We start from the raw sequence: 15,898 nt of genomic DNA, 5'->3' as shown, positions 1-15,898 counted from the left end.
CAAATCATGAGCTCGAACTCGAGCTTGAGGTCGACTTGAGCTCAAATGGCCTGCTTGAGGTCAGCTCGTGGCGATGGATGCATGCTTGTGAGCCAGCTTGTGAGGCGTACGATCGACGTTCTCTTCCAATTCCAGTTCCGATTTCAGCTTCTACATCTACGGTTACAGGCGATTTCGTGTCTGATCTTCCACTTCCGCACCCGCGCTTCCTCTTCCGCGTTCACACTTCTACTTTTGCGCCGTGCTTCCATATCCACGCCTACTATTCCTGCTTCTGCTCCGCTTCTGCGCAAACAGTTCTACCATTTGCTTTTTGCGCCTTCACAGTTTCACCTTTAGCACTCGAGCCGCTCGATGAGTCAACGAATCGTGCTGCTCGACGAGTCAATGATCGAGCTGTTCGACGAGTCAACGAATCGAGCAGCCACTCAATTGAACTCGAGCTAATAATCTGCTCGAACTTGAGCTAGAAACTCAATAATCTCGGCTCATGAGATCATTATCGAGTCAAGCTCGAGCAGGCTTACGAGTCGGTTCAACTCATTCGCACTTACTTAAAGGAATATATTTTAATACAATATTGGAATCAGGATTTGAACAATGTTCTAGCTTTGATAGAAATTTTCTTCCCCCATCTCAACCTAGATCAAAGCCTATTTGAATTAATTTTCATAGTGCTAAACTTTTAAAAATAATATGCAGTACAAAATTAAAATAGGTTGATCGAATAAAGTTTTGAAACATATTTCTCTATTATATATTCACATCCGCTTATGACTTTCCACTTCCTTTTTTTAGGCAAGCAAGCCAACGGCTTTCAATAGCCATACTTTGGCCTTGTTTGAGAGGGTGTTTTTTTGAGCTTTTTTTTGTTTAGAAATGATAAATATTTTTTTTATCATTCATATAAATGCTTTTTAAAAAACTTTATTTTTCTGCTGTTTTAAAATATATTTTTTATATTTTCTTCTCGGTCAGGAAACTTTATTTTCATAACCAAAGTTTCTAAAACTATTTTTTACAAATGATACAGGATAGCCAAACTAAGCCAAGTCTATAGGAAAACGTCATTGCTCACTCATAGCTGAACTGTTTCTAACAAATTACTAGATAAAAAATTATAAATATACATAAGCCTGAATCTACGCATCGTCGTCCACTTGTAGCCAATAAATTCTCCTGTTTTCGAGCTTTAAATTCCAGTAAGCAACATTCCTAATTGCTCATTCGGCTCACTCTTCATTTATCAAGTTTCAGATCTGAAATTTCTAGGAAATAACTAATGGCAGTAGAAGATGTAAAGCTCATCGGGACGTGGGAGAACCCCTTGGTCGCGAGAGCAAGAATCGCTCTAAATCTGAAGGGGATCGAGTACGAGTTTCTCGAAGAAGATCCCAACAAGAAGAGTGAGCTTCTTCTTAAATCTAACCCTGTCTATAAAAGGTTCCCTGTACTCATCCATGGCAGAAAGCCCATCTGCCACTCCCTTTTGATTATTGAATACATCGATCAAGTCTGGTCCTCTTCAGGCTTTCCCATTCTTCCTGCCGACGCCTACGACCGCGTCACCTCTCACTTCTGGGCCACCTACATCGACGACACGGTATGCCACCACCAAAAATTCTAGAAAGTTTTTAGTGGATTTATTTTGTGATGAGTTTTTATATATTACACTTCTCTTAAAAATATAATTAAAAAATTTATAGAATAGTTTGATTGTTTTTTTAATCAAGGTGTTTTAGCATTATATTTTTTTAAAAAATTTGTAGAGAGATATACTTATATATATCACAAATTTTTTTATTTTTTTATATCTAATATTAAATAAAAAAAATATTAAAATTTTAATATTAGATATTTAATTATATAAAAGTTATATGATATGTAATACATATAAATCCTTGAATTTATAATTAATTTTTATAATATTTATTCATTGTAAAAAGTTTGAGTCGTAGTTATATTTTTTATAAATAATGTGATAAAAGTCATATTATTAATCATGTTTTTGATAAATATTTTTTAGTCTTTTTATTTTATTTTATCAGTTTTTGGATGATAAAAAAAAAAATTTGATTAGAGCCGTCTATTTATCGATTTAGAAAAAGTTTAACTTAAAAAAAGAATTATATATAATGTTCTGAATAAAAAATTAATTATAATATAATTTAAAGCTCTTAAATTTAAATTAACATTAATATAATATAAATTATTTATATATTACATCCATGTTAAAATAATTTAAAATTTTGTAAGCATGTCATATGTATTTTTTAATCCGAGCATTCTCACATAATTTCTTTTCATTTAAAAATTTATAAATCTAAATCTATAAAGCTAACAGTAGCGCTAAATCGATTAGAATTATGAAAATTTAAGATTTTAATTATATCTTTAAATAATCTGTGATCATAATTTATTATCTATTAAATTTGAAAAAAATAAGTTCATAAAACATTAAAAGCTAACTAGCATTGAAAATTTGACTACCAATTCTTTTCCGTTGACGATTATTAATATATATATATATATATATATGATCCGACTTTCCTTTACAGCATGAATGACGATAGTGCCCATTCATTGGCAAATTATTGGGTCAGGTGACCGAACGCAGAGATAGGTTCGGATAATAATAAAATATTATTTTAAAATTAGCGCAACTAAAGCGCAACCAAAGCGCAACTAAAGCGCAAGTCAAAAAGCGCAACTAAAGCGCAACCAAAGCGCAACTAAAGCGCAACCAAAGCGCAACTAAAGCGCAAGTCAAAAAGCGCAACTAAAGCGCAAGATGACGCGGCAAATTTTTATTGGCTGTCCGAACTTATCTTTTGGCTCCGGTCACCTGACCCAATAATTTGCCCCATTCATTACTGTAATCAAGAAGTACAAAAAGCTACCCAATTACAACTCAGAAGGGCAAAAAATGGGGTAAGCCCTCATTTTACCAAAAAAAAAAAAAGGGCAAAAAGAATTTTTCGGATCTTTAAACAAAAATCAAAATTATATCGGATCGATTGAATCTTAAGGACAAGTAAAATCAAATAAAAAAGAAAGACGAAAGATGAACGATATGAACTTACAAAGCCGAAAGGCCAGCAGAAATTGAGGTAATCATCCATGATAAGATCAACCCGGTGGCCGAGCAAAATAGTCATCCAATGGTAAAAATGTATCTGATTCGAAAAATATAAATCTTACAGGCAAGATCGGAGCAAAAACATAATAGATTAGGGGAAATGAACCATGGTTGCCACTATAGAATAACCGCCAATTAGGATTGAGATGACAGCATTATTAGTAGATAATCAAAATGTAATAAATAAAAACAAATAATGATGTGGTCCACTCTCATTGGTTTAGCTATCTTGTCTCGGTTGCTCTAGTTATATATAATGTGTAGTCTCTGTAATATGATTTCATTGAAATAAGATAAGCTTTCTTTACTGTCACTTACCCGATTCTCTGTCTCTCGTCCTCTGCCTCATTCCATATCTTGCAAAGAAAGATCTCTTCGTTTTCTTCATGGTATCAAGAGCAGGCGATCTAGCAAGGTGAAGATGATGAACACAGCCTCTTCCCAAACCGATGAACGCGAGGAATCGATAACTAAAGATACGCTGGTTATATCTATCCTAAAATTCGTTGTTTCTAATCTCAAATCCATTGGGCAAATTCAACTTACATATGAAAATTACCAAAGTTCTCCGCGCAAACTGTTTTGATTATTTTCTTGACACAAATATCTCAAAACCCACTCGATTTCTTGTTCAAACCAAGGTTCTTACACGCCTAATCCAGATTTTTTGAAATGGCTTCTCACGGATCAAAATTTGTCCACCACCATTTGTTCTACGATCTCCTCCCCGATTCTTCCATACATCATCCATCTTGATTCCACCTTCGAAATATGGCTTACGCTTGAAACTCGTTTTTAATCCACCAATTGTTTTAAAGTTATTCAATTAAAGAACGAATTACTTCACATTTCTCTCAAGAACTCCACCATGACTCAATATCTAGTTGAAATAAAATATTTGGTTAACAACATAGCTTCGCCGGCTCCAAGGTGAATATTGAATATATTATCCTGTATATTCTTAATGGCCTTCTACCATCTTATCAATCTTTTAAAACAGCATTAGAACTTTGTTAACCCCCATTAGCATTGACAATCTTTGTGCTCTTCTTCTTAGCGAAGAAGTCAATCTTGCTTCCGATATGTCTCGTCTTTTCACTGTACCTGATCCGAATGTAGCTCTTGTCTCTAACCGTGGTCGGGGTCGCCACAATCGAGGCCGTGGGTCTCATAATTTCAACAATTCAACTCAGCCCGCAGCAAATCACTTCGTCGTTTGCCAAATTTGCCTCAAGAGATGACATGAAGCTCCTAACTGTTGGCATCATCTCAATCCCCAATACATCCCCAAGCCTTCAAATAATTCCAACATGGTGCTCGGTACCGGAAATGCAACATCCTCCACGGACTACTTTCTTGATTCAGGAGCATCTTCGCATCTCACTAACTCTCTTGAAAATCTAATTGTTTCCTCTCCGTATCATGGTTCGGAAGTTATCATCATTGGCGACAGTAGCTCAGTAAATATAGCTAATTCCGGCGTAGGTTTGCTACCAACACCCGCTCATAAGCTTACTCACTCTCAACTATTTCGTACTCCTAATCTTAAATACAATATGTTATCCATATCTCAGCTTATTAAAGACAACAATATCTCTATTACTTTTGATATTAACCGCTTTGTTTTGAAGGATTTTATGACACAAGAAGTGCTTCTTCGAGGACCGTGTAGCAATGATCTTTATTCCATTAAGACTACTACTGAACCCCCGCTTCAAGAGTACTCCGCAACCGCTTCATCCTCGTTCTCCTGACACAACCGATTGGGACATCACAACAAAAACATCTTACATGTTATTGCTGCTTCTAACCCCAATTTGCATATAGATCTTAAAAATAAATCTTGTAATTCTTGTAATCTTTCAAGAGGACATAAACTTCCTTTTGAATGATCTTCAACTCTTAAGAAATCTATTTTAGAACTCGTTCATTCTGATATTTGGGATCATACACCTGTTGTTTCGGCATATGGTTTTAAATATTACGTTATTTTTGTTGACGATTTTTCCAGATTTACGTGGATTTATCCTATGAGATTTAAATCTGAGGTTGCTGATATTTTCACTTGCTTCAAAACTCAGATTGAAAAATATACATCTAAACAAATAAAGTGTTTACATACTGATGGCGGGGGAGAATATCTTAGTCATACTTTTATTCACTTTCTTTAAACTCATGGTATTTCTCATCAAATATCATGCCCTTACACCCCCGAACAAAATGGGGTAGCCGAACAAAAACATCGACATATAATTGAGATAACTCGCTCTCTTCTTCACACTACCCATGTTCCTTACATTCACTGGCCTGACGATGCTATGACGACAGTCTATCTTATAAATCGCATGCCATCAACCAATACAAAAAATGTATCTCATTTCGAACTCCTACACCACACGAAACCTAATTATACTCACTTACGCACCTTTGGATGTGTATGTTTTCCTCTTACACCTCAGCATGCTCGACATAAACTTCAACCAAAATCTAAACTTTGCATTTTTTTTGGATATTCTGATACTCACAAAGGATACAAGTGCATAGACATATCCTCAAAGAAGATCATTATCTCCAGACACATTAATTTTGACGAGCACCAATTCCCGTTTACTCACAACCATTCGGGAAATTCTACTTTGCCTATTAACACTCTACCATTTATGCTAACCCTGGCTTTTGCTCACGTCCCGCAAAACACTCAAATTCAGCCCAACCATAAAATCGGCTGATGTTTTGTCTCAGCATCACCTAAATACCCAACTGCCTCAACACTCTCCGACTACTTTAACTCCTGCTTCTACTCCTCCGTCTCACTCTTAGCCCAACAAAATTCGACACCCTATGATCACTAGACAGCAAACTAGCTCCTTAAAACGTGTCATGCGTGTAATCCTGCTTCACCAGCAACTCCCAAAGCCTATTCAACCCGACCCAACTGCCTACTTGGAAGCCGTCAATCATATTGAATGGCGTTAAGCTATAGCTGATGAATTTTTTTCTTTACAAAAACAAGGAACCTAGAGTCTTGCTCCGCCACCTAAGTTTTCCGTCCTTGGCTATAAATGGGCATACCGTACTAAATTTCATGCTGAAGGATCGGTAGCTAAAATCAAAGCTCGTTTAGTGGCGCTGGGCAACAATCAAGAATTTGGCCTCGATTACACTAAGACATTTAGCCCTGTGGCTAAATTACCTACTATTCGTATACTTCTTCCAATTGCTTTGCGTAATGATTGGCAGGTTCAACAGCTGGATGTTGCCAATGTGCCTTTCTTCACGGTAATCTTACCGAAACAGTATATATGAAACAACCTAAAGGCTTTGAGTATTCGACTCATCTGAACTGTCTGTCATCTTCATATAGCACACTATGGCCTCAAACAAGCTCCGCGCGAATGATATAACACACTTTCACGTCTTATTTAATTTCCCATGGGTTTCAAAATAGTTTTACTGATCCATCTCTATTTATTTTTACTAAATCAAACATTTAATTATTTATACTCATATATGTTGATGATATTCTCTTTATTGGTAATAATCAACAAATGCGTTTTAAGATTCTTGAACAGCTAAACTCAAAGTTCTCTATGAAGCATTTCGGTGTTGTTCACTACTTTCTGGGCATTCAAATTGATCGTCATGAGCAGAAATATTTCCTCCCCCAAAAGAATTATGTTACTTCCCTTCTTAATTTAGCTCAACAAACTCAATGCAATCCTATATATTAACAATCCAACCTGCGCCAAATTTCCTAAAGACTTTCAACATGATGTTGTCCTCTCCAATCCAACCCTCTACAAAAGACTAACAGGCTCTCTTCAATATCTTACGCTCACTCGGCTGGACATTGCCTATAGTGTTAATCTTCTGTCTCAAAACATGCACAATCCTATACCTCAACACATCTTTCTCCTCAAACACATTCTCTGTTATATCAAAGGTACGTTGCATTTTGGTATACCCATTGCATTTTGGTATATCCAACACAAAATCGAATATGTGTCTCACTTCATTTTCAAATGTGGATTGGGCTAGTGATCCAACCTCTTGAAAATCTACATCAGGATATTGCTCCTTTTTAGGGGATAATCTTATCTCATGGATAAAAAAAAAAACAACACACGATAGCTAGATCATCTACTGAATCAGAATACCATGCCTTAGCTGCTCTAACTGCCGATGTAATATGGCTTCATAAACTGCTTACTGAATTTAAAGTTCCTCAAAATCAAACTACTGACATATATTGTGATGATACATCGGCTATTTCCTTGGCTAACAATCCAGTTTTTCATGCCCGTACAAAACACATTGAAATCGATCAAAGATTTGTTCGAAATCATATATAATACAAGAGCATTCATATTTTACCCATCAATACACTGGATCAAGTAGCCAATATATTCACAAAATATTTATGTACTCCAAGATTTCAGACATTACGACTCAAACTGACCATTCTCCAGAACCTATCAATTTGCAGGAGACTATTAGTAGATAAAAAAAATGTAATAAATAAAAACAAATACTGAGGTGTCCCACTCTCATTGGTTTAGCTATCTTGTCTATGTTGCTCTAGTCTATATATAAGGTGTAGTCGTTGTAATATGATTTCATTGAAATAAGATAAGCTTTCTTTACTTTCTCTTACCTATCTCTGTTTCTCGTCCTATGCCTCATTCCAGATCTTGCAAAGCAAGATCTATTTGTTTTCTTCAAGCATGGCCTCATCACCATCTAATAAAGGAGAAATTATTATGTGCAACATTCAAATATGTGAGTGCGCATGCTATATACATAATATATGTCAAATAAATATATACACGGTGCACATAATATGAATACTCACAATTTGTATATTCTTCCAATCAGAATGCGGCACAGAATAATTCCTACCAGCAAAACCTAAAAATACTAGAAATAACCAGTTGGCAATGGGAAAATCATAACTGCTTTAGTGATGAACCAATAAAAATATTTGGGGCGTTGTAGCTGCTGAAAAATTTTCTTAATACTTTATTTTTCAAACTGTAATTTCAATTTTTATTTGATCAATATTTTTTTACTGATTTTATTAAATTTCTGTACAATTTCAAAAAAAACATAATAATTTCTTCTTAATAACTTTATTATCATTTTTTTTCAAAAAAAAGAGTTCAATATTTCCATTTTTGGCAGTTCATTACTCAGATTCACGTGTTGATGTGGAATGAGGATGAGAAAATCAAGGCAGGATCGAAGGAGAAACTCTTTACCGCACTGCTGCTGTTAGAAGAGACTTTTGTTAAGTTCAGTAAGGGGAAGAGCTTCTTCGGCGGCGATACCATTAACTTGGTCGACATCGCCCTCGGTTCCTGCATTAATTGGCTAAAAGCAGTCGAAATTATGACGGGAAAAAACTTTCTAGATAAGACGAAGACTCCGCGGTTGGTTGAGTGGGCGGAATGCTTCTGCTCCGTCGAGGCCGCGGAGAAGGCGCTTCCAGAAGTTGAAAAGCTGGTGGAGTACCGGAAAAATTTTAAGGCCGCTAGTGGTGCTGCTGCGGTTCCTTCATCCAATTGAATTCTTACTTTCATGATTACATTTTTACGGAATCTGGATGTCGAAGAAAATTTAGATTGAAATTGCGGGAAAATGATTATTGAGAGCGAGGGAGAGATTTCTTGGCAGAACTGTGTCCTGCTAAAAATAAATAAAGCTCTTAATTTATGAGTATTATTTGTAATTTATCACCCCTGATTTTTTTTCCATCACCTTATTTTTTTTCAGATAATTTCTCTCCAAAAATTAGAAAATTTCTTGGATTCCTGCTATTTTCATTTTATTATGATGAATTTTTCGAACATTAACAAATAAATTTATGAAAAACAATAATATGTAAAATAAATTATTTTTACTTATTTATATTTTTTATTTTTTTATTTTTTCTTAATAGTAATTTCAAGCAGATAAATAAATTTCATTGACCTACGTGCACCAAGCATCCATGTGAATAATGACGTCATAGTTATTTGGTTGCTTTCAAAGTAGAAAATTTGCAAAATAAAATTTATATGTTTGTGAAATTTTCATTCAATTTAAAAAAAAAAATTACGGCCTTAAAATTTTATATTTTTATGGAGATTGAAAGTTGACTGGGAAGCTCATGAGAGCCAGTGGCTCAAAGTTCGAACGAACCAAAAATTTGATGAGCACAGTAACGAAGCAATAAACTTTTTATAAGAGTAATACTCAAATTTTTTTCATTCGGATTTGGGACTGATATTGACAGTTTTAAACAAGATTTTGAAAATCGAACCAAAAAATGAATCCAAAAAAGAAGATATTCACGATTCAACCGGTTCGACAGGTCAAACTGGATGTCATAATAAATAATAATATTATTAAAATTTATAAAATGATTGAAAAAAATTTCTTTAATACCTCCACTCTACAGTCCATTTTTATATCAAATTAATCAATAATTCATTGATTTGGTCAATCAACCTCAATTAACTTAAGCATACTTTCCAATCCACTCTCAGCAGAACTTTGTCATCCCCTAGAATTAATAAACAATAAACACATAAATCAAATTGGTGATAGCCATATCAAATTAATATTAGGATAATTTGTTAAAAAAAAAAATGCGAATAGCATACAAGTAAGCAAAATGTTTATGAAAAAATGAAATGAGAAATAGACAAACAACAAGCAGATTAAACGTACTCTATCACAATCTTACCTTACATAAAGAGTACAGGTGCTCTATCCCAACAAGTAGCCCGCTTAATCAGAAGCTTCCTTACCACAAACATTAATACTGCCAAATCAGATCACAATGTGAATCGCTATGTCAAATGAAAGATTGAAGAACTGTCTCACCTCGGACTTGATGAAGGAAAATGCCTGTGAGAAGGAAGCTGGAGGTGGAAGGTTATAAGGCAGAGATGAGGAAGATCCATCTCCGCCACTGATGTTGAATACTTCCTAGTCGGAAGGGATATGTTGGCTTCACGAACGAGCAAGAGAATCGGGGAAGAAAATGCCAACCGATATGATCTGTTGAATGAATGGTAGGGTTTTTTATTTCTTCTGTTTCGTATATGCTTCCTTGAGCCGTCTGATCTTCAACGAAAGGTTCAAAATATTTCGCAGATGAACCGGCCAGTTATCGAAAACTGGGACCAATTTTATGGTTCGGCAGTCGAACTACCGATTCGAACAGTTCTGAGCCGATTCTATGCAATACCGATTTTGAAGCAAACTAGAACCGGACAGTTCACTGTTAAGCCGGTTGAACTGACAGGACTAGTCCGATTTTTAAAGCCATGGTTTTAAATTTAAAAAAAACCTACTAAATATAGAACTCATTCTATGAGAGGAACTTGGAAAGACAACACACGTGAAACTCCATAAGGAGAAATTAGTATAGCAATGTGACTTCAAAATTTGAAATAAGAGTGATACTCTATCGTTAATCTCAATGGGCGATCTATGCCACGATCATAAAGTCATCTTCTAACTAAATTTTCTCCCTTCAATTAAAATCAATGATAAGGAAAAGGCAAGATCTAGCTCATTAGCTTAATTCAGACTCTATTGAAGCCAAAAATCATTTCTCCAGGATATAGTTTGCAAAAATAATTTCAACAAATTACATGTAATTAGTTGCAAAAGATGTTCTACTTTGATTTTTTTGAGGGTAATTTAGAACTGCAATTTTTTTCTTACAAAAGAATGTTTTATTTTCTGCGATGAGCAGAAGCGGATCCACCTATTGCCCGGGGAACAATTGCCCCCATAAAAAAATTTAAAAAGTCTTTATTGAAATTATTTTAAAATGTTTTCTTACAAAAGAATGTTTTATTTTCTGCGATGAGCAAAAGATGTTTTAAAATGTTTTGTCAAACGGGTCGAATCTGTGAACCCGAACCCGACCCGTTTTTCAAACGGGTCGGGTTCAACCCGGATTTTTCGGGCCGGGTGCGGGTCGGGTTTTCGTGTCGTGTCAAATATTGACACCCCTACTCATCTTTTTTTCACATAAACAAATGCCATCATAAACAAATTAAAATACTATGGTCATTAGGTGATTGCCCCCTAGTAGAATTAAGCACATTGTGTAGAGGTGTTATTTATAAATCCCCCCTATGATCATTAGGTGAACAATGTTCTTGCATTGATAGAAATTTTCTTCCCCCATCTCAACCTAGATCAAAGCCTTTTAATTAATTTAATTGCTCTAAACTTTAAAAAAATAACATGCAGTTCAAAATTAAAACATGTTGATGGAAGAAAGTTTTGAAACATATTTCTCTATTATATTCATATCAGTTTATGGAAAGCAAGCTGCTTTCGGTAGCCCTGCTTTGGCCTCCTTTGAGAGGGAATTTTTGGCCTTTTCTATTTAAAAATGGGATACTTCTATAAAAAAATTGGATATTTATTTCTCCCATAAAAAACTCCATTTCCTTAATCAAGATTTCTAAAACTATTTTTTTACAAAAATGTACAGGATAGTCAAACTAAGCCTAGTCTATAGGAAAACGTCATTGCTCACTCATAGCTGAACTGTTTCTAACAAATTGTAATATAAAAAATGATAAATATACATAAGCCTGAATCTACGCATCGTCGTCACTTGAAGCGAATAAATCCTCCTGTTTTCGAGCTTTAAATATTCCTAATTGCTCATTCGGCTCAGTACTCTTCATTTATCGAGTTTCAGATCTGAAATTTCAAAGGAATAACTAATGGCAGCAGAAGATGTAAAGCTCATCGGGATGTGGGCGAGCCCCTCGGTCGTGACAGCAAGAATCGCTCTAAATCTGAAGGGTATCGAGTACGAACTTCTCAAAGAAGACCCCTGCAAGAAAAGCGAGCTTCTTCTTAAATCTAACCCTGTCTATAAGAAGTTCCCTGTACTCATTCATGGCGGCAAGCGCATCTGCAAGTCCCATTTGATTGTTGAATACATCGATCAAGTCTGGTCCTCTTCCGGCTTTCCCATCCTTCCTGCCGACGCCTACGACCGCGTCACCTCTATCTTCTGGGCCACCTACATCGACGACACGGTATGCGACGAAAAAAAATCCTAGAATATTTTGATTGGATTTATTTTGTGATGAGTTTTTATATATTACACTTCTCTTAAATTATAATTAAATAATATTAAAGAATAGGTTGATAGTTTTTTAATCAAAATATTTTAGCATTATATCTTTTTTTCAAAAATTTGTAGAGAGATATACATACATATATCACAAAATTTTTATTTTTCTTTATATCTAATATTTATTTATATAGCATTTAAATTTATAAATTATATTAAAATATTATTAATATTCAATTGTTTACAATAATTTTATGTTTTTATTATATATTTCAATGTGATTGAGTAGATATTTAATTATATAAAAGTAATATGATATACATATAAATCCTTGAATTTATACATATTTTTTTATTATATTTATTCATATAAAAAGTTTGAGTAGTATTTATATTTTTAATAAATAATGTGATAAAAGTCATATAATTAATTATGTTTTTTGATTAATTTTTTTAGTTATTTTTATAAATAATTACATAAGTTGCTTGAAGCAAATTTTAACACATGATAATTTTATGCATATGAGAAAACATTGTGATTGTCATCCTTAACATCTAGCTAATTTATATTATGAGTGAAGGTATAATCTCATTGTGGGCATCATATGATAAATTAATAAGAAAATAAATCATAGATTATAACTGATAAAAAATTATTAAAATCAAATCCAATAATAAAGTTGGTCACAAAGCATGTGAAGAATTTAATGTTATGACGATAAAAGTTGGAGTAAAAAATAATCTAAAACAACTACAAAAATTTCTGAATTATAAATAAAAATTTTACTTAATATTGAAAGCATAATATAAAATTAATTATAAATTTTCTAAAAATAAAATAATGAAATTTACAAATTAATTACCAGAGGCCAGAAATAGATGTGATAAATAAGCAGGAAAAATCATAGCCTCAATATATTTGATGTAGAAAATTTATGTAGATAATTCTAAAAAATAAAGTGAAATATTTGTTATGCAAAAAAAAAAGATATCATAAAGCAATACATGATTGTGTCTAAATATTCATTTAGATAATTGCAATGCCACAATTTGTTATGTTACCACTGGACAACCTGAATGGAAGCAATAAGTAATGTTGAATTTTTAATATGAAGAGATCGCTTCTTACTTGAAAAGCAGTAGTTGCCCCCAACAAAGAGAAAATGAGAATGAAATCTGATTCTTTCAAGCATGGATTATATTTCAAAGTCTGTCAAATATTCTACTCCTATCTAAACTTTTAGAATAACAACATAATTTTTTTTATTGCAACAAAAATAAACCCTCGACCTTTTTCATCTAAGCTTGGGACTGACATTGGCGGTTTTAAATGTTTTTTGTATGTAATGTTATCTCAAGCATGCATGATATCACAAAAAAAAAAAAAAAAAAAAAAAAACATCAACACAAATTTGACTAAATATAGGGTATAAAATAGATAATATAAATAAATTAAGACACTTTAATTACTTGTATAGAACGCATTAAGTAAACAAGGGAGACATGCAAGAGAGTTTTAGATTTTGAAGGTAGAAAGAATTTGAATTTGAGAGATGGGGTTTACTTTGGTTTCACTATATGGATGCATTGGGTCAAGACAACCATAATATAGATAAGTATAAGCAAAAACATCAAATTATGAGAGAGAAGGAAAATTGCAATTCTTATTGCATAAATGAAAAATATCACCAAATAAACATGAATAAAACTAAGATAACAGATACGTAGACTCAAACAACTCATGAATATATCATACATGAAATCGAGAGAGAAAATAGTTTTACGTAACTCCAAGTGAGCAATTTATTAATTTCTCAGTGAGAGTTTGTTAAAATCAGGAAATATAAAAAAAGTTAAAATACAACAACATCAAACCTTTGTCCCACTACGTGGGATCGGTTAAATGAATTCTTTTTCGCCATTATGTCCAGTTAAAAGTTAAATTCTCATCTAAATCTAATAAAGAAATATCATTTCTAATATTTTCTAACCAAGTCTTTTTAATTAGGTCTACCTCTACCTTTTTTAACATAAGCCAAATCTAATACCACAACTTTCTTAACCGGGTCATCGGAAGGTTTCTGTTTAATGTGACCAAACCATATAAGGCGACTCTCTCTAATCTTATCTTCCATTGAGCTACTCCAATCTTTTCACGTATATGCTCATTTCGTATCCTATCTATAAGGGTCAAGCCAGTCATCCACCTTAGCGTCCTCATCTCTACAACACTTAACTTAGCATTATGCTTCTCTTTTAATGGCCAAACTTTTTCGCACCATAAAGCATTGCTTGTCTCAACACCATCTTATAAATTTTTCCCTTAAGTTTGAGGGGGCCTTTTCTATCGCACAATAAGCCCTATGCATTCCTCTACTTCATCCATCTAACTTGAAATTGTCTGATAACCCTCCAAAATTAATTAAATTGGATGTCCAGCATTTGTTATGAAAGGAAACACAAACCTCTTTTATAATAGTAGTATTGATATTATAGATTTGTACATAGTTTATGTCAAATCAATGTACGCACTATATACATACTCACAATCTATATAATTCTTCCAGTCCGAATGCTGCACAGAATAATTTCTCCCTAAAAAACTCTAAAACACTAGAAATAACCAGTTGGCAGTAGGAAAATCTTAACAACTCAGGTGATGAACCAATAAAAATATTTGGAGCGCTGTAGCTACCGGAAAAGATTTCTTAATGCTTTATTTTTCAAACAGTAATTTCAATTTTTATTTGATCAATATTTTGCACTCGTCCCGCGCGAAAATAGACTCTGAGTTCAATATCTCATATTCCATTTTTGTCAGTTGAATTCTCAGATTGGGGAGTTGATGTTGAATGAGGATGAGAAAAGCAAGGCAGAAACGGAGGAGCAACTCTTTACCGCACTGCAGCTGTTTGAAGAGACTTTCGTTAAGAGCTGTAAGGGGAAGACTTCTTCGGCGGCGACACCATTAACTTGGTCGACATCACTCTTGGCTCCTACATTAATTGGCTAAAAGCTGTCAAAATTATAACGGGAAAAAACTTTCTAGATAAGACGAAGACTCCGCGGTTGGTTGAGTGGGCGGAATGCTTCTGCTCCGTCAAGGCCGCGAAGAAGGTGCTTCCGAAGCTGAAAAACTGGTGGAGTTCAGGACATTTTTGAAGGTGAAGGCCGCCGGTCGTGCAGCTGCCGATCCTTCATCCAAATGAATTCTTACTTTATGATTACATTTTATGGAATCTGCATGTGGTGATTATTAAGAGAGAGAGAGAGAGAGAGAGAGAGAGAGAGAGAGAGAGATTTATTGGCAAGGACGAAATTGTGTACTGCTTAAATAATTAAGTTTCTTAATTTCGTAAGTATTATTTGCAATTTTTCATCATGAATTTTATTTTTTAGCTCCAATTTATTTTTTTTCACGCAATTTGAAATCGTAAAGCTCTTGAACTCCTTCTATTTTCATTCAATTATGTTTGAACATTTTGAATATTAACAAATATGTCTCTTAAAAATGATAATATGCAAAATAATTTTACCACTTTAACCCCCCTAAGAACTAAGATTAGTTCCGGTGCTATTTCTTGGAATAGTGCTCTCTTAACAGTAATTTCATGTAGAGAAACAACTTTCATTGACCACGTGCACCAAGCATCCATATGAATA

At 33.9% G+C, this 15,898-nt stretch overlaps 1 protein-coding gene across 1 annotated transcript; it reads left to right on the top strand.

Annotated features, from left to right (window-relative positions):
• Positions 1-11,838: 11,838 nt before the first annotated feature.
• LOC110115496 (glutathione S-transferase U18-like) lies at positions 11,839-15,397 on the top strand. Its single transcript, XM_028691994.1, has 3 exons — positions 11,839-12,198; positions 15,057-15,171; positions 15,285-15,397. The coding sequence occupies exons 1-3, from the start codon at positions 11,878-11,880 to the stop codon at positions 15,395-15,397; spliced, it is 549 nt and encodes a 182-aa protein (XP_028547827.1). The 5' UTR covers positions 11,839-11,877.
• Positions 15,398-15,898: the final 501 nt, after the last annotated feature.

The sequence above is a fragment of the Dendrobium catenatum genome, unplaced genomic scaffold (assembly GCF_001605985.2).
Source record: "Dendrobium catenatum unplaced genomic scaffold, ASM160598v2 original_scaffold_98673, whole genome shotgun sequence".
Classification (NCBI taxonomy): domain Eukaryota; kingdom Viridiplantae; phylum Streptophyta; class Magnoliopsida; order Asparagales; family Orchidaceae; genus Dendrobium; species Dendrobium catenatum.
The sequence above is the reverse complement of the archived record's forward strand: the minus strand, read 5'-3'. Positions and strand labels throughout refer to the sequence as shown.